General features: G+C 38.6%; 1 protein-coding gene across 1 annotated transcript in view; it reads right to left on the reverse strand.

Annotated features, from left to right (window-relative positions):
* Positions 1-3,354: 3,354 nt before the first annotated feature.
* npr3 (natriuretic peptide receptor 3) overlaps positions 3,355-20,503 on the reverse strand; it is a 35,835-nt gene continuing 18,686 nt past the window's right edge. The window contains exons 2-8 of the mRNA XM_073466606.1: positions 18,119-18,241; positions 15,988-16,163; positions 14,172-14,307; positions 7,390-7,484; positions 7,161-7,278; positions 6,975-7,059; positions 3,355-6,474 (exon numbers count right to left, since the gene is read on the reverse strand). Coding sequence (XP_073322707.1) covers positions 6,363-6,474; positions 6,975-7,059; positions 7,161-7,278; positions 7,390-7,484; positions 14,172-14,307; positions 15,988-16,163; positions 18,119-18,241 — 845 coding nt within the window. The 3' untranslated portion in view covers positions 3,355-6,362. The remainder of the gene's footprint in view (positions 6,475-6,974; positions 7,060-7,160; positions 7,279-7,389; positions 7,485-14,171; positions 14,308-15,987; positions 16,164-18,118; positions 18,242-20,503) is intronic.

The following is a 20,503-nucleotide window of genomic DNA, read 5'->3' on the forward strand; positions in this document are numbered from 1 at the left end:
ATGAAACACCAGCTGTTGTCCCTTTATGCTTCACAAGTAAAAAATATATTTAATAGGATGAGTTCAGGAGTCTCACAGCCTGAGGAAAGAAGCTGCTCTGCAGTCATGTGGTACAACAGCGGATACTTCTGTATCTTTTTCCAGACAGCGTGCAGGGTGAACAGACTGTGGCTGGGTGGGTATTGTCTTTTAGTATCCTTTGGGCTCTGTACAGACATCTCACCTCACAGATATCATTGATGCTTGTGAGCAATGTTGTTTTTGGTAGTTTTAATCACCCACCACAGAGCCTTCCTGTCCCGAGCCATACACAAACCATGCCAATTCATAATGTTTACAGTCTGGATGGCTTATATCACTATCTATCAAGGCATTCTATCGATTAAATGTCATGTTACATTGTTAAAACTTAAATATGTGTAATGGCAGTGAGAGAATGATAAGGATAATGGTTAGCATTGGTGCACACTTGCTGATAGTCTTATGGGGACTGTCAAAGTGTGGCAAAACCAAGTCCACAGGAACAGCTCTGGGTTGTGCGATGACTTTGACATAGTGGCCACACTGTATGACAGCAGCATGTGACATAAACTGGATTAAAAAGCCTTTTCCCCATACAGAATCATTAGAAGAAAAGCAGCCGTAAAATGAATACGTTTAATATGATTTTATAAATGAACATTTGCATTTGTTCCAATGAAAAAGTTAACCGGAGGAGGTCTTGTGAATGTGAATCAGCCAGCTCGGCTTGAGAATAACTGCAGCACATGTTCCATGGGTCAAAAATGTGGAAGTCTCAAAAAGTTTTTGTCTCCTGTGGCTAATTTAACATCTAACAACAATTAAAAATGTGTTTCTTGACTAACACTGGCACTTTCACATGATGCTGATCAATGTGCATTGAATAATGTGCAGAAAATAAACATGGCCACTGAACAACTGTTTGAAATGGGGCACCATCTTGGAACATGGTTTTCGGTTTCTCTTCATAATGTTTTTGTTACATTGTACATATGTGTGCAAAACCTACATAAGAACAGTAAACAGAGTGGATAACGTGAGGATGCGTCGCCTGGGAGGAGTTTTACAGTTCAACTTTTGTAAATTCTATTTTTTTGATTATATGGGTTGTTTTGAAGTGATTTTATGCCTTTGTATGGTGTGTTTGCTGTGGTTTGTCTCTTAATGCCAAATATACATCCCCCCACTGAAAACCATTGATTGATCCTCACCTGTAGAGATTCTCAATCAGAATGGAACACCCAAAAGAGAGGGACGAGGAAGACAGACGCGAAAACCAACATCTGCTAGGTGGGTGACGAAGCACTGACAAAGGCACTAACCCAAGAGGCTAAAAGGCAGGTGCTACTCCTGTCTCATATTCTATATTTTAGAAATATCCACTTTGGTCTTCTCTCCAGGTCAGAGACCTTGTTCCTATCCAATGCTGGGGATGGCTTAGGAGGAGGTATTAATGCCAGTCACAGCCCTTGACTTACCTGGAGGAAGAGTCCCATAGCTGAAGACGCATTTTCATTTAATATTTACTTATTAATGTGCCATTTGTGCAAAGCATGGACACATTACATTGCACCTTTTGTGTAATATATCACCAATTTCTGAACAAAACCAGGGATTATTCCTGTTTTTGAATTTGAATTTCTTAAAAGGTGCATGCTTGTCTGCAATAGAATTAAATGTTTTAATAAAAAAGTCTAGGGCCAAGGATCAGGAATCGCCATTGTAAACCCAACTGTAGAAAATAAAAGAGACAAAAATATTTGTTCAGAGAAGTGTTTGAAATTCCTTTTGACAGTGATGCATGGTTTGGATCATTGCAACTTTGTGGAACAGATGCATGCTATTTGACAGTGGTCGCTGAAGTGGAGAGGAAAAGCACTGCTAGATTTATAATGCTGAGGTGTATTGGTTAAAATAATATCCATGAATGTGGAAATTTGCATTTCATTAGTGTACAGAGAAAACAAAACAGGTTAGCCTACACAGTCTGGGGTGCTACTGTTTTCAGAAAACTGTGTCAGAGATATCCCTGCTCCTCGCTCTCTGTGATCAATCAGTTGGAAAATGTCTGCATACAATTAAAAGTTTAACTAAAATCTAGAAGTTAAAGTCTGGTGTAACTCTGTGACTGCTGTAGATGTTTACCAGCAGTATTCATGGTTGTGTTTTTCTTTCTTTCTGAGTACGTTTTGTGTTTGGCGTTGAATACAGTTTGATTGCCCTTCTTTTTATTTCTATTCCTGCAATTGTTATACATTTCATGCTACACTGTATATGTACGCACATTTATTCACTTGTTTATTTTATGCATGTCCAAATGTGGATCTGCGCAGCAATCAGGGACTGGACTCAAATTTGTCTGCTGGAACTGTAATGGTCTGAATTAGCCTATCAAAACGTAATCAAACATAGCAAAGCACTTCATCATCTTCAACAATTAGGAGCCTGTATTGTTTTCCATCAAGATATTCATTTAGAAACTTCCAGTCACATTAAACTAAAGAGGAGATGGGTTGGTCAGGTATTTCATTCTGCATTCCAGGGAAAATCCAAGGGTGTAGCAGTTCTGATTCACAAATCTGTTACCTTTGTGTGCTGCAGTGTTATCTCTGATCCTAATGGGAGGTTTGTTTTTATGTAACAGGACAGCTTTATGGTAGTCCAGTCGTTTTTGCTAATGTATACGGTCCTAACTGGGACAATGACAGTTTTTTCTGATTACTTTTGACACAGTTGACATGTCGACACACTTTCTTATCATGGGGGGAGATCTCAACTGTTGGCTTGATTCTGTGTTGGATCGCTTATCTACTAGAACTGGTGTGCCTTTGAGGTCTTCCAAGATTATTTTTATCCTATGTATATATGTTAGCTAAATATATACACACACACATGTAAAATCATATAGTACCTATATAACCCTACACTAATGTTATATATGACCTCAAATGAGGAAAATACCATGAACTCACTGCTGAGTATAACAGAAGTGTTGGTGTAATTTGAAAACAAATGTTTATATGAAGAAACCAAATAGGATTATGTTCAATAAAATCACTATAAATTCAATAATTTAAGCAGATCAAGGTCACCATGCATCACTATGTCCTACCAGATATCAGAAGTTATTATGGTAGTACTACACAGAGCTTTAAATAAAAAAAAGTGAATGTGGTGCTTTAAAATTAATCCTCCAATATTTTTCCCAACTCACAAACTGAAGGAAGGTTTTTTACAAGTTCACTTTCTTTATTTTGTATTTAGAAAAAAAACAAAAAAACAGCTTTTCATTAAATATAGCATGAATAATGAAACCAAAATGACAGAGGTTTGCTGAAAAACAAAAGGTCACTGTGGGGCGTGAAATACCTTTTTTCATGCAGTCACTACTGTTCACAGAAAGCATTTCACACTGCCTTTATAACACAGAAATATAATTATCTATCATGAATATCACAATTATGTTTTGTGACAAGGAATATTTTTAAGAGGTTTATATTTTGGAACTTATATCTTTGGTAATGTCATTTATCAACAAATGTGTCAATAATAAGCCATTAATAAAAGCAACTTCTGTGTTCACACTCCTTCAACAGGAAACTTTCTACCAGGAAACTATCATTTTAACAACAAAAAGGAGAATAAAGGATAAGTATTTTTCATTAACTAGAGACCATCCTGCAATGGGATCACACCAGCTGCGGTACCCCTCAACATGTTCACACTCCATTACCACATTATTGCATGAGATCTGACTTTTCTCCAAACTTAGCCTTCATTTTCATCTGAACTACACACCTTTAAAGATTCATGACTGCATCTTACACGGTTGTGACGTTAGAAAAAAATCTAGACAGACAGACAAAAAGTCAGACAGACAAGGTGAAAACTATACCAGCTGCACTAAAGTGGATGGAAATAACTGGAACTGGGTTTCAGTGATCTGCAACTAAAACAAATTTGGTCCAGGGACTTAAGAGTGGGGGGGCCAATGGCGCCTTTCCAACTTTCTTCCTGCCTAGCTGGTGATGCTTTCACGATGACAGAAATCTGTCCACTGAGTCAGACAAACAGACAGACATGGCAAAATACCCCAAATCACCTCTGTGTTAGTTCACTTTACAATAGGTATCTCCGGGACCACATTTTGCCATCATGACAAACGCACACAGACTCACAAACTGAAAACATTACCAGCCGATGCTGCTGTGGCTGGTAATTGATATTTGTTTGCTTTTTTAATTATATGTTTGTCGGTTTGGTAGGTTATGCTAACATTGTACACACATAAGTAATTGGTAAGATCCCACAAAACAGTTATTTTGCGAAAAAAGAAAAGAAAGGTACAACAGGGCAACAAACGTGAGGGCTCAGAAAATCAATCAGGTCAGATGATCATTAGTGACAGAACCAAAGGCCAGAGCTGTGAAAATCAAACCCACATTGTAATAAAAAATAGTTCAATTAATTTATAGGAGGGTTGACACAATGCAACTCAAGCTGTTCTTATTGCTGGCTTATTACTGATTTATAAAGCATTAGTAAGTAGTTTATTAAGCATTAACAAAGCGTACTTTGTAAAAAATATTCCTTATCGGAAAGTAGTACCATAATTTATTATGCAGATAGCAACTGCGTTTATCAAACTGACTAATTTAAAAAAGTAATACTGTAAATGAGGCAATCTAAAGGCGTCACAGAGATGAACATTCAGGTTATGTGACCCAGTGTTTCTCATTTTAGGAACAATATGCTCAGTCAGGAATTAGGATATTTGTATGGCAGCTGGTTAGCTGACAAACCCTACAATATCAGTAGCTTAATATCAGTAGCTCATAGCCAATAGATATAGATCTAGTAGTCTGGGTGATTTTTCATAAAAGCATGAAACCTGGTATAGTCTAGGGCCCTGAACATTTTCAGAGATAGAGCCATCGCATAAACACCTCATGGCAGCCACTATTCAGTTAATGCTGAATTCAATGACACTGTGAGAGGGAAACTAAAGACCATCTAGCAATCTGAACACACCAGCCACGATGCCAATTAACATGTTGACCTGTGAGTACTCGGTAATCATGGGTCGGACCACAACCATCTTCAAACTTGACCTTGATTTTGATCTCAACTACACACCTGTAAAGTTTCATGACTGCATCTTGCACAGTTGTAATGCTATCACATTGACATAATGTATTCACAGACAGACATATCACCTGGCAAAGTACTCAAAACAGCTTCTGTGGCTATAACAGCAGGTATCATCAAGACCACATTTTGCCCTGATGACACACACACAGATGCACACGTACACACCGAATCCCAAAGTGAAAACATAACCAGCCACACTGTCATGTAATCACAGTATCTGAAAACCTTGGCCACACTTTCTAATTATATAGTGAATTAACCTTTAAATTAAACTATAAATCGAAGATTCAATTCAATATCCAATACAGTATGAACTTGGCAACTTAGCTGAAAGCAACTATAAAACCTCTTGGTCTGGCTAGAACCAATGAATATTTTCAACAGGTCTGTAAATATAATAGATAACCCATTAACTCTTCAACTGAACAATTTATGATGTAGTATACAGTATCATTGTAATCCTTGACCATCAAAACATAGAGGTAGACATAATCTTTTCTGTGTTATTGTGTTTGATTCAGGAAATATGATGCAAAATACATAACTCAGTTAGGGTGGAAAGTAAAATGGCCACCATGGCTACCATGAGGTGTTGTTGTGATGGCTCTATCTCTGAAAATGTTCAGGGCCCCAAACTGTACAGCTGTACCAAGTGTCATGCTTCTATGAAAAAAAGTGAACAATTCACCTCAAATGTGGCCCACACCATCTGGACTATACGAAGCTATATCCTTTTTTACTCAGTTAGCTCTAGCTGTATCATTTCCTGCAAGTTTTACTCTGGTATGATTGTTTACCATGCAACATTAGGCCTCTATCTGTCCTGACAAATGCAATGGAAAAGTTGACCTCACCCACCCTAGTAGTGCAGCCAAAATAGTGTTAGATACACTGTCTGTTCTGATTCATTCACAGAATTACTGAAAAATTAAAGGAAAAAAAGAAAAAAAAGAAACCCTAGATGAAATTAATGGCCAAGTTTTCAGTACACCAATACAATCACATACCTTTTTAAAGAGGAAAATCCAAGTAAGTGGTGCTTTGTGACGGTTAGAACTGTCCTGAGTTACAATAAATCAAGAAAACTTACAGGGTACAAACACAAAATGTCTCAACAGCTTGGCTCCACTGACAACCATAGCAAAGTCTTTGGTCACATTAAGATGTGACGGGACTGCTGCTGCTGCCACTTATGCTGCTGAGAGGTTTGACCGTATGGAGTCCTCTCGTAACTGACGGTGCTTCCCAGTGTCACGCTCTTCACTTTGTGTGCGACGCTCAATGGTAATCCTGTAGTTTTTTCTGTAGAGGAAAGAATCACATTGAGGAAAATAATTCTTGTTTCTCTTCACATTTATTGCTTCTTCACAAAATCTTGCTCACCAAAATCATTGAGAGAGTTATGGAGTTTTATTTATATTATGCAGAGTTTTATTACTTATTTGTTAGAGAAAATCATTACTTTTTAGTGTTAAATGACTATGAAAACAAGACCTGAAATTGTAAAGTCACTGACTTTTACAGTCAATCATGTCAAAGTTGTTTTCAAACTTAAAGTTTAAAGCAACATTATGTAACTTTTTCTAACCCCAAAATATCAGCTTCAAAATCATTTTGATGGTACAGCTTCTTGTAATGGGTGAATGGTGTCTCTGTCACAGCCACTCTGCACCTCTGTCACTCAGAGGAGGGCAGGCAGACCTGTTTAATTGACAGCTGAGCCAGCCAATAGTACTTGACAGAGAGCACTTGAATGTGACAATATCAGTATATATGAGAAGATAAATATCACTTATTGTTACCTGAAAAAGTAGAATGCTATAAGCATTGCAGATCCCAGAACAGCCCCCACTATGACTCCAGTTAAAGCTGATACTCCTAGTCCACCTGTTTGAAAGAGCAGCCATTGGTTGAAACATGTACTCCACCATACATAATGCAGATAACAGAGAAATTAATAATTTCAGTGGACATCAGTGTTAATTTACATGACTTGGCCGGTTTCTCTGCATGTGCTTTAAATCTTCCCCTCAGAGTGAAATGGTCCGTGCTGAAGGCAGGTAGCAGCTGAAAAGTTCCATTTGCACCAAAGTAGTTGGCCACCACCTGTAAGTTCATGTACCATATTATCATTCTGTTGAATTTCAACAAGCACATTTATCATCTTCTGCCTGTAGTGATAGCTCATCTTAATGTCAGAACTAAGGTTTTACTTACCTCATACGTTCCTGCCTCAACATTTGTCATAGCCATCAAAGAGAAATCTCCATTTCTGTCACCATTGACATCCATGGATACCTGGCCAGCGATACCTGTCCACCACCACCATGAAAACAATGAAAACATCAATTAGGAGTCACTTTTTGTCCAGCTGATAGTAAACTCTGACAGCTTGCTAACCCTAACCCTAATGGCTAGTACACAGAGTTTTATCCCAAGACATGTCAGACTGTAACACTCAGTACACAGATTCAAGTGTGGGAGGAGCTCATTGCTCTCAGTGTTACAATTGAAAGAAAACAATTCAGGAAGATAGATGAAAAAGGCAAGGCCAACGAAGCTGAACAAGATACTACTATGTACACACAAGCTGGTAAGAAATAAAGATGTGTACTTATTTATATATGAAATGTATATATGAACAACACACAATGTCTATATGCAAGTCAAATTGTTTCTGTAAACTGCAAACAAAAGTACAATAACGCAACGGTGCAAAGTGCTGGCATGAATATTGAATGGTTAATGTAACAGATTATTTTATATATATATATATATATATATATATATATATATATATATATATATTTTATATATTCAGGGAATGTCTATCAAGTAAATGCTAGCTGAGCCAGTGCTGCTGTAACATTACAAAAACAAAAAGCTATGGTGGCTGAGAAGGGCAAACATGCTGAAACTCAAGAAAACTCATGAAAACACAAGCAAATTAAGAAAACATCATCAATTTGCCACATGTTCAGCATTAAGGGAAAACGCACTGCAAATAAACACACCATAAGCAAATACACGAACAATACAAGAAAAATGTTTCCAATAAATGTAGAAAGTTGTTTGTGGTCCTTTAGTTCTCCTACAGTCAGGCTGACACATTAACTCGCTGGTGAATCAGAAAACAAACTAAATGTAAAACTTGATGCTGATACACTTGAGTTGAATCTGTTATCCGTCTTCACTCCGGTATGAAACTCCAGTCATGTTGTGATGCATCAGATCAGTCTGATCTGCTGAAGCGTCAGTAACTAAGGGGGCGTGTCGGACGGTAAAACACTTCTGTGTGTCCTCGCTCATCGCCCCTTAGAGATCAATCCTCGGAGCACAAATAACCACCACCACCACTGGTCCTTCGACCCGGGTGTAAATGCAAAGTGTACAATTGCACACAAAAGCCCAATCTTAGTGGGTTTAAGTGGGATTTTTGACAAGTGGAAAAGGGGGAGTAGAAAAACATCCAAATACAGAAAAATGCAAAATCAAAAACGAACAAACCTAAAAACGCATGCAACAGTAAACATGCACATTCAGTTACACGACGGAAGTGCTCCAGGCCTCTAGAGGGAGCACTCTCCGCCGACAGCAATTCTGTTAACAGAACACATGTTGTGTGGCTGATGGTGATGCAGCTGCTCACTGGCTAATAATGGCTAGCTAGCTCTCCTCTTGCAGATCTCAATATGAATTTTCAGTGCCCTCTAGGTTTAAAGGAATAGTTCACTCTAAAACAAAATTCAGTCATTATCGACTCACCCTCATGCTGATGAGAAATCCGGTGTAGGTTCTTATTCCTCAAAGTGCAGCTGAAGACCCGTGGGATTATCGTCCTGCAGCAAAAATCCATATAACCAGCGTAAGTGGTGCCCGAGACGAAAAGGTCCATAAAACTACACTTTGTAATATTCCTCCATACTGCTCGTCCGCTGCAATCCAAGTGTCCTGAAGTGGCGACATCCAGAGTTTACTCCGCGCCAGACAAGATGAACGAGACTCGCCATAGATACACACCGGTATTTACTTCCTGCTTTGAGCGACCGAGCGACACACAAACACAAGAGGGATCTGCCTGCACTAGTGATTTGAAACTGTGACACTCACAGCAGGATGTAAATACCGGTGTGTATCTATCGCGAGTCTGGTTCATCTTGTCTGGCGCGGCTTCCGTAGTGCAAACTCTGTGAGGGAGACTCGCGTGAACGCAGAGCCTGCCTCAAGGCAGATATAGCATAGTGACTGTTTAGGCTGTAAAAATGTACTAAATGACGTCGTTTCGAGTAAACTCTGGATCTCGCCACTTCAGGACACTTGGGTTGCAGCAGACGAGCAGTATGGAGGAATATTACAAAGTTTTTGTGTAGTTTTATGGACCTTTTCCTCTCGGGCACAATTGACGCTTGTTATATGGATTATTCCTGCCGGAGGGTAGCCCCACGGGTCTCCAGCTGCACTTTGAGGAATAAGAAACTACACCGGACTTCTCATCAGAATGAGGGTGAGTCGATAATGACTGAATTTCGTTCTAGAGTGAACTATTCCTTTAACACAGACTCATAGCTGTTGACTATGGTAATGATGAGCTGTGCTGTAAGTGCTTCTCTTTAAGTCCACTGTCATCTCCACAGTGTTGAATGTGTTCAGCATCAGGTTGAGCACACCAAACTACTGTTTATATACAGACTCATTGCCATCCCAGATGACCATTGTGTCATAAAGTCCTCGCTTAAGAGTGAATTAGGAAACTTCTTAGAGCAACACTGAGCAAGGAAAAGACAGAAACATTTATCTCAGTGAGGATGTGTGGCTGACCCTGTTGCTAGGTGTGACACATTCTTTTAAAAGCTGTGATTGGTTGATTAAAATAAGAAACACAAATGCACTCTTACTGATAATGGACAGAGAATGGACAGTCAATTGGCCCTATCACATAATTTAGTCTCTATTGACACATGGTGTAATAATGAATAATATTTGATGTAAGGAACTTCTCTGTAGGACCATTTGTAAGCCAGACTTTGAAAGAAGCCTACAAAATGTTTGAAAACGCAGACCTACATGCACAGTAACCTGTTTACATGTTGATAGTTTTTTATTCCTTTACATATATTAACCATGCCGATAATTTTAGTAGGCCTGCTGAATTTATTTGATATTAACAAGCATAAAAGCATTTTAAAGGGAGCGCACTGAGGAGTGCTATACTTGAAGAGGGGAACTGGATGCTCGGTAATTGTTTGTGTGAACATACTTATAATGGAAGATTGCGATATAGAAAAAGTTGTGGCATTATTGCGTTATTGTTTTGGGTTGGAGAGATGAGCGGGTCTCTTATGAGATGGACCACAAACATTCTCCCTGCACAATCTAAACTGTAGTGTTTCATTAACTCAATGTCATTCAGTGTTTGGACAATAGTTCTCCTTCCTCTTTGTTTGCCACCATCTTTTTCTTCTGCTTAAGACACTCACAAGGCTCTTAAAAGTCCTCCTCCCTACCCCGAACAGATTTTCATCTGAGAGGCTCTCTTAAGAACGGAAATGCTTTGTGAATAACTTTTTTCTTTACAAGGATCTAGTCTTAATTTTAAGGAAAAAATCGTATAAAACTTCATTAATGTAAGAATTTTTTTTCTTGCTGCTTGTCCAGGTGCTGAATGTCATTTTTCCCAAGCCTCACCTGGTGCCTCCTGTCGGTCAGGAAGATTGTGATCCACTGTCAGGTGGGATTGCACAATGAACTGGCTCAATTAAGAGCAAGGATATCTGTAATAATTGGTTGAATTGGTTGAAGTCCACAAACAACATCCCAGGCATATGTTTCTAGAGAGTCGAGGTGTTGCAGGATGTACAGCAGTCCCGTGTTGACTTGTCCACTGACCTGTTTTCCCAGTAGGAAAACTGCAGTGGGTCCATCAGGGGGCCTGTGATGTCCTTCAAGCAGGCCAACACCAGTGTCTCAAGGGATTCATGACCACAGATGTCAGGGCGACGGGCCTGGAGTCATGAGCCACTTATAAACAGCCTGCTCAAGGAAGGCATGCTGTGCTGTTATTCTTCCTCCCCATTGTATATAAAATGTACACACATGGAATGGAGGTATAGTTGTTCCACCATTAAGCCAGCAGTGTAGTAACAGAGCCAAATCGACATCTGTTTAATGACTGATGATAATGTGCAATGTGTATGCTGACAGGATAGGACCAACACAGTTACATGTGTTGTTGTGATACACATAACGCCTCTTTTACTTCTGGAATGCCAACATGCTAGAGTCCTGCGCTTACAGATGGATGTTACACATTACGATTGGTAAAACAAAAAAAAAAGCAAATCCAGGTGTGGCAGGAGGAACGGGTCATCCACTAGTTGGAAGGTTCAATCCCTGCATGTCAAAGTGTCTTCGGACAAGATACTGAACGCCAAATTGCTCCTCATGGCTGTTCCATTGATGTTTGAGTGTGTGTGAACGGTTGACCACAGAAATATTGTGGGGTGCTTTTGGATATGAAGCACTGTATCGCTCCTCATGAACAGGTCGGCACTTTGCATGGCAGCCTCCAACATCAGTGTATGAATGTGTGTGTGAATGGGTGAATGTGATGTGTGTAAAGCAGTCAGAGGTTGGTAGACAAAAAAGTGCTATATAAATAAAAGTCAATCAACCATTGCCATTTACCAATGACAGGTCTTCTTTATGACAGTCTTACTGTGTGTTTGAGAGTGCTTGAAGCAGGAGGACTCCAATGAACCTCCATGTGTAAAGATTGGAGCCAGCAGGTCAGAGCAGGCTTTCAGGCAGGAGGTGGCATGCCATCTGGATGTGGTGCCTTCCTTATCTTCTGTCTCTGAAAGAGCTGTCACACACCCTCTTCACAGATCCTGGGTGAAGGTGGGGGGTCAACGTGGAGGGGTGAGGGGGAGAAATTTGTGCTGTGATGTCTGAGTCCCAGTGGGTGAGGGTTGCGAATGGTTAGGTCTTCACAGTGACAGTGTGGGGGGATGGTTTTCTGTAGCTGGTGATGTCCAGCAGGCCACTCTACACTAAAGCAGAGTTGTTGGCTGAAAACCTAGTTTTCAGCTTTTAAGTGTAGCTTCTCTTTGCAACTGTAATCTTAGGCGCCATTAAGACAGAAGCATGGCGGCGAAAAAGTTTTAACAGATACAACTTTGGAGAATCGCAACCCGATGTCACATTGTGCTGCCAGTAGCGTAAGCGGTTGGAGTGTAACGTAATGATTCAAGTGTATCCCGCAGATCAGAGGCAGAGTAGGGCGGGTCAGTCGCGGGCAAACTAGTACAATGGCAAAATGCAACAGGAGGAACACAATGGACATTTCTTTGTGTAATGTTATGTTTCACTGATATTTGCTCATTTGGTTTTGTGCACCAGTTTAAAACCCACCGTAATGATATGCCTTGCATCCTGGTTGTTTATGATTAGTTTTAATCCGTTGATGTGGACAAACAATCAGTAGTAGTACAGGCTGGCAGTAGCAAACTACCTTGAGGTGCATTAACAGTTTAGGGGTTGTTTAAGTGTGTTTATTGTTCATATTGCCGACTTTGTTGTGCTGGAGATCCCGAGTTGGCACAGGGTGTTTAATTTTGACAATGGACCAGATGCACTATACCATTCCGCTGTCTGACTTCCTGTCTAGCTCGATCGGTTCTGTGCAGATTGACATGACTGCAGACCGCCTTCGTCAAAAACTATGTGTGTATTCTCTGTGGAGCAGAGTGGAGAGGCACTTCTGCGACGCTGCTGAAACATGCTGTGGCACAGCTGGTGGAAACACAAGCATTGTCTAGAACGGCCGCCATCTGCTCTGGGAACCATATTGTGCCCACCAAGCATCCGAGACAGGCGTGATGGAATCTGGGGGTTTAGGTTGACAATATTGCGTATTATTTTAGTTAAAATTTAAAATAACCAGGCTTGGGGAGTAACGGAATACATGTAACAGGATTATGTGACTAGGATACAAAAACAACTAACTATATTCTGGTAAAGTTACTGAAAAAAAATGTAATTAGATTACATATACACTCAGTAAAAAAAGGGATTACTAACAGGATTCCAATTATAAAATAAGGAACAATATACTAGTCTGTAACCATGCACATGCGGTCGGGGCTCCATAGTCTTCTTTGGTCTACGGGTAGTTCTTGTGGGGCTTTGGGGTATCTTGGGTCTATGTCCAGCTTCAGCTGCTGACTTGTAGGGTCTGTGGTGAAGATGTTGTCATGCTCGATGGGTGCTGGGTGGGGGCATTCTGGCTGGTGTTCTCAGACTCCACTGTACTGTACGTATTTTACAGTTTACATTTTAATTAATTAATTAATTGTTAATGACAGTGTATTGTCCCTGTATTCTATTAACAACTGTGTTTTATATACGTGTTTAACTCAAGATGGCGCTTCCTCAGTTCTTAAGGTCCTGTTTTTTATTGCCTGCTGTGAACGTATGTATGTGTGGGGGGATTGGTTTGACTGTTCTCATTGTGTAAAGCACTTTGATGTATGAAAAGTGCTATACAAATAAATATTGATTGATTGATTGATTCAGTGATTTATTGATTCATTCATTCATTGATCAATCAACACAACAGATCACACAACAACACACTCGTGTTGAGTGAAACTGAATACACAGTGTGTTTTCCTACAGAACACACACTTGTTTAAGATTAAGATCATCATATTGATATTTCTTTTTTTCTAGTCTTTATTTGCATATGCTTGGTATTGAGGTAATCCAAAAGTAACAGAAAGTAATCAAGTTACATTACTTTAATATTGTTATACTTGGATTACGTTACTGACTACATTTTTAAACAGATACTTAGTAACTGTATCTGAAAACTGTATCTTAAAATAACCCTCCCAACCCTGAAAATAACTACTTCACCACTCTAGCAACACTGATTGTAATGGTGTGGCAGTCATCACTGATTCAGTGTAAGCAGTGAGCAGCTTCAAAAGCAGAGTTACCTTCAAAAGTTCGGTTCCACATACGTGAGGTGATCTCCGTTCCATTCTTCTTTCTGTATCCATTTTTCATTGCTTCATGCAAGGCGATGGCATACAGCAAAATGGCATCATGGAAACCCTCAACAAACATGTTGACCTGAAAAGGAACATAGTCATAAAGAGGAAGTGATTGTACAGTAGCTGCCACCTTATCACTGAAATTAAACTGCATAATATAACATGCATATTATTAGCAGTAGTAGTAGTAATCATACTAGTAGTAGTGGTAGTCATACTAGTAGTACTAGTAGTGGTAGTTGTAGTGGTAGTATTAGTAGTAGTAGAAGTGGCAGTAGTACTAGTAGTGGTACCAGTGATAGATTTGGTAGTGAAAGTAGTTACTAGTAGTAGCAGTAGTGGTAGTTCTACTACTACTACTACTACTACTACTACTACTACTACTACGGGTAGTATATAATATTATAATATTTTTTTTCAGGAATTAAAATGTTTTAATTGATTTTTTCTTTGTGGCTTGTGATTTTGTTGGTTGGAGGCTTCTAGATAAAGGGTTTATTGCTGCATCAGCAACCTTTTAATGATTTAGGTGGGTCATTTTTCACTGTTCAACGATTTCCACTCAGCTTCTGTTTTTAGCTGTTGCCAAGTGTTGCTTTCAGTAGTTTTCACTAGTCATTAACAGCAGGTTACATGAGCTGTAGATAATGAGCATAGTTCCACTATTTGACAACAGGCCAAAAATTAAATTCCCTGTTGTCTGCTGCTTGTGTCCGTACTCAGCCAAGGAACCTTTCTGAGGTACATGAAACATCACTCTGGCAGATCTTCAGTCTGTTTTTTGTAGTCGAACAAGACCAACAGTCATACTATCATTGAAGATCAGCTCAGTAAAAATTATCTTGCTGATCTTTACTTAAAATCTCCAGCATTTGGATCAAGTAGCTGTTGAAAAATAAGGTTTAAAAGGTTAGATCTTTGTTAACCATACTCAATGGCCCATTCATTGATGATTTTTTTTAGAAAAGGTTTTTAACTTACTTCTAGATTCTTATGACTCAAACATAATAATTACCGGTAAGTTGAATTGTTAATTAGATCCCTATTTAGACAGACTATCCTCCCGTCCTCCCCCCAATACTATGTCAGTGAAGGCTCTAAACAATCTGATTAAATCCAGAAATTTAGTTGACGTATGGAGGGTCCAGCTCCTCACTGACAGGGACTATATCTACTATCCGCATGTTCACAAATTGTATAGCAGCATAGATTACTTTCTGGTTGTTCCCATCTAATTTCCCATGTCCAAAGTATGAAATACCACAATATATTAATTTGATCATAGCTTCTTGACAATGTCATTAAATCTTTTTCTTCCTAAACAAACTTATTCCTGGCATCTCAACCCTTCCCTACTTGAAGAAAAGAAATGTGTAGAAGATATTACTACCAAATTAAAAGACTTAATAGAAATAAATGATGATGGTGAGGTGTCGGATTCTCTGGGAAACAATATAATTAATCAATTTAAATCAATTTAATTACAGTGTTTTAAGTTGTAAACCTTTTAATTTACCATCTTCTGCATATATGTTTGTCAGTGTGCATTATAATTATAATGAGCATGATTTTTATAGAAATAAAGATTATTTTCCTGTATTATTGGAGTGGGAATACCTTCAGGTATGAACAGCACTATATAAGGGCATCATTTACTTTGTACATTAGATTGCCCCACCCACATTTTAAATGCTTCTTACGCCCATAATAAGATGTATACATGGTGGAGAAAATAATAGAGATAGACAGACATACGTACACTTCCGCAGTCTTCGCAGTCATGTAACCCAGCTTGTTTGATGGACTTTTTCATTTCCATGGAGAAGTTTTCAAACTCGGGCTTGACTGTCCTGAGCAGTGTCACAGTGTTCAGAGAAGCGTAGGCTTGTCTCGCATCGCTGTCATATTCATCCCCTCTCTTCCACGAGCCATTGCCTGAAATTCAATTTTAGAGGGACAGAACACAGTAGAATTTGCAAATATTGTAGTTAAACATTAGTGTTTGATCAAAATGTATTTTATAAATACTAATCCTTAAAGCTACACTCGGTGTATTTACAGTAAAGCATGACTGCTGAGCTAATAGGCAGCTTACAGAACAGAGGCCTTTAGAACAACAGCAAACGTAAAAAAGTCATAGATAAAACAGCAAAGCAGCAAACAAAATCAGAGGCAGCTGTTTTGGGGAAACAAACTCTAAAGAACCCTGCCCAGTTTCCCTCTGAATTAGTTATCCATCCTTGGCATTAGTGGGTTGGGAAGGTCATTGTGTACGTACGAATGTGACTGTGGTGAAGATGTTGTCATGCTCGATGGGTGCTGGGTGGGGGCATTCTGGCTGGTGTTCTCAGACTCCACTGTACTGTACGTATTTTACAGTTTACATTTTAATTAATTAATTAATTGTTAATGACAGTGTATTGTCCCTGTATTCTATTAACAACTGTGTTTTATATACGTGTTTAACTCAAGATGGCGCTTCCTCAGTTCTTAAGGTCCTGTTTTTTATTGCCTGCTGTGAACGTATGTATGTGTGGGGGGATTGGTTTGACTGTTCTCATTGTGTAAAGCACTTTGATGTATGAAAAGTGCTATACAAATAAATATTGATTGATTGATTGATTCAGTGATTTATTGATTCATTCATTCATTGATCAATCAACACAACAGATCACACAACAACACACTCGTGTTGAGTGAAACTGAATACACAGTGTGTTTTCCTACAGAACACACACTTGTTTAAGATTAAGATCATCATATTGATATTTCTTTTTTTCTAGTCTTTATTTGCATATGCTTGGTATTGAGGTAATCCAAAAGTAACAGAAAGTAATCAAGTTTGATCAAAATGTATTTTATAAATACTAATCCTTAAAGCTACACTCGGTGTATTTACAGTAAAGCATGACTGCTGAGCTAATAGGCAGCTTACAGAACAGAGGCCTTTAGAACAACAGCAAACGTAAAAAAGTCATAGATAAAACAGCAAAGCAGCAAACAAAATCAGAGGCAGCTGTTTTGGGGAAACAAACTCTAAAGAACCCTGCCCAGTTTCCCTCTGAATTAGTTATCCATCCTTGGCATTAGTGGGTTGGGAAGGTCATTGTGTACGTACGAATGTGACTTTCATGCCAGATTGTAATACAGAACATGTTAGAAAACAGTTGTTCCACAGCAGATGTAGAGCAACAATATCATTCATTTGGAGTCTTGTTTGTATCTGCCTCATATATGTCCAAATTCACTCTATTCTTAACTCCGGTTTGATCTCCAACTCTTGAGAGAAATATCTTTTACAATGATGATTGAAAAAAATAAAAGTTGAGATGCTGTGTAAAATATAAATGAAAACAGAATGCAATCATTTGCAAAATAACTGTTACTGACAACAGTGTTATGAAGTGTTTTTGATCCCATGTAGTAATCTCCTTGATACAATCATGTGCTTGACAGAGTGGTGAGAGAGCACTTACAACTACTTACTAGGTGCCAAAATAATGCAAATTGATTTTATTTATATATCTTAATATAATAATATAATATAATAATGTAATATTATCAATGATATAATAATATCTTGTATTTTAAACTGGGTAGCATTTTCACATTGATTAAACTTGGTTTAACTTTGCTTTACATTAATAAACTTTGCTTTACTAAGCAGAGATACAATTTTAATGGCACAACAGAGTTCTGTTTAATTTTAAATCTGGATTCGCTCATTTTAATCCTAGTTTTACTAAACTCTGATTAGAGCTAATCTTAGATTAAATTAATCCTTGTTGGTGCAACCCAGCCTTTGATTTTCATCATTATTTCATCATCAATTACTTTGTAAAAAACAAAAAAACCCCACACATTTAAAAGTAATGTGACATTAATGTTACCATAAGAAGTGGCATTGAAGAGTTCAACATTAAAGAACATATAACTGCCGTTGGTTAGCCGTCGTCTGTGTGCAGCCAGCATGATCTCTCGTATGTTGTCTGCTCCCATGCACATGATCACCACTGCAGGAAAATGACAGAAAAAATGCAGTTTTAGTCATCAGAGCCAGCATTTTGTTTAATTAAGAAATTACACAATCTTTATTCTGTCTCGTTGGCATAACCAATCTCATAATCACATTAAAACTGTATATTTTCAATGATCACTTATCATCTTGTTGAAGAATGTAGAATGAAAGTGGCACTGTCTATTGAAACATGAACACAGGGGTTTGTTTGATTTTAGAAAGGATATATGTGAACATGCTTCAAGCAAATAAAGTGACCAACACTTTTTTGAAATGTTATAGCCTCAATGATGAAAGACCAGAATGTAATCACAACAACAAACTACAGTTTCAGTATGTTTCCACCAACCAGTCAGGTCTGTCCAGACTCATGTAGTGAAGACTTTGAAGGAATTTAATAAGGAGGTATTAAGTGTGTTTTTTGGCAAAATAGAAGTTCTTACTATATTGACATTATAACAATAATAACAGTACATTTTATTTATAGGCGCCGTTCAAGTCTCCCAAGGACACTTTACATTTCAGCTACAAACAGTCAAAACATAAAAAAAGAAAAAAACAATACAAAACAATAATACAAGAAAGCAAACATCATCAATATATACACTACAGATAAAACACAATCATAATATGCACATTACATATTATATTGGAGATATTACATATACATATTGGAGATGTAAAAGACTGGACAGGTAGGGAGGTGCCAGGCCATTTAGAAACGTATTGACCAAAAGAAGAACCTTAAATATTATGCGGTATTTAACTTGAAGCCAGTGCAACTGTTGAAGGGTAAGTGTGATATGCTCCTAGGATCGTGAGTGGCAGAGAACTCTGCAGCTACGTTCTTGACATATTGTAGTTTTTTTAGGCCCCAGGTAGGTAAACCATAGAGTCTGGATGTGATAAATGCATGGATAAGGGACTCAACGGCAGAGTGGGAAAGAGAAGGGCATAGTCTGAAAATGGTCTTCTGTTTTGTGAAAAACAAAAGAACTGATCCAAGTTTAAAGGGGAGATTTTGCAAAATGTGGCTGGGGAGGTAATGAGGAGAGTCTCGGTTTTATCCCGATTAAGCTTGAGGTAATTGTAAGTCCTCCAAGTGTTAATTTCATGTAAGAAGGCAATCAAATTTGATGGTGGTGGAGTGTTTGATGGTTTGGTATGTATGTATAGTTGTGTGCAATCAGTTTAACAATAGAAATTCAGACTGTAGAGGATATTAATAATGAAGAGTAAAGGCCCAAAAAATTGAGGCCTGGGGGACACTGTGAGAGAGGGAAGATGTGTGAGACCTGAAGTTACTAATCAAAACAAACCGTTGTCTTTCTATATGTAGGATTTCGTTAAAGACTATGAGAGACTGTATGAAAAGCCGCAGTAAGATCAAGGAGAATAAGTATTTTGAGGTTCCCAGAGTCAGCAGCTAGGAGCAGGTCATTTGTAACCTTGGTTAGGGCAGCCTCTATACTGTGTTTTCCCTGAAACCTGATTGAAACTCCTCCCATAAGTTGTTAGTTGACATATGGGCCTGGAGCTGGCTGGCAACAGCTCACTCAAGAAGTTTTTACAAGGAATGGGAGATTGGAGATTGGTCGGAAATTGTTGTAATCCTCTAAGTCAGTTCCAGATTTTTTTTAGAGTTAGGGTAATGGCAGCTATTTTTAGACTGAATGGAACAAAACCAGATGAGATGAATTTGTTATCTTTGTCAGCAGGGTGCAGAGCACAGGTAGACAATTTTGATATGAGGAGTGGGCAGGGGTTAAGATGACATGTGGTGGTCCTGGATTTGAAGTGGCTAATTGACTAAGAAACTGCTCATCAATAGGGGAGAAAGCAGAGAAACAGCTAAGTGTAGTAGTTGGGAGGTGATGAAAACATTAAGTTGAGTGGAAATACTATTCTGCAGCTGTCGTGGGTCAAGCTAATTGTGCCTACAAAGAAGTCCATGAAGTTGCAGCACAGTTTAGTAGAAGCAGTCAGGTGAAATTGTTTAGCTAGCTGAAGTAGCTGATTTATGATGAGAAAAGGGGCTCTGGGGTTTCCTTGACCGTTAATGGTCTTTCAAACCATAATGATTAGAGAGTAGTAGGTGGCCTTTCCCTTGTTCAGGGCTTCCTTATATGTTTTAAGATGGTCTTTGTAGACTAGTGCGTGAACAGTTAAAGCAGATTTCCTGCTGATACACACAAGTTGGTAGATCACCAGGAGTAAGAGAGCCAGTGTGAGCCAGCAAATTTTAGAACAAGACATT

Source organism: Pagrus major, chromosome 5 (assembly GCF_040436345.1).
Source record: "Pagrus major chromosome 5, Pma_NU_1.0".
Lineage (NCBI taxonomy): Eukaryota > Metazoa > Chordata > Actinopteri > Spariformes > Sparidae > Pagrus > Pagrus major.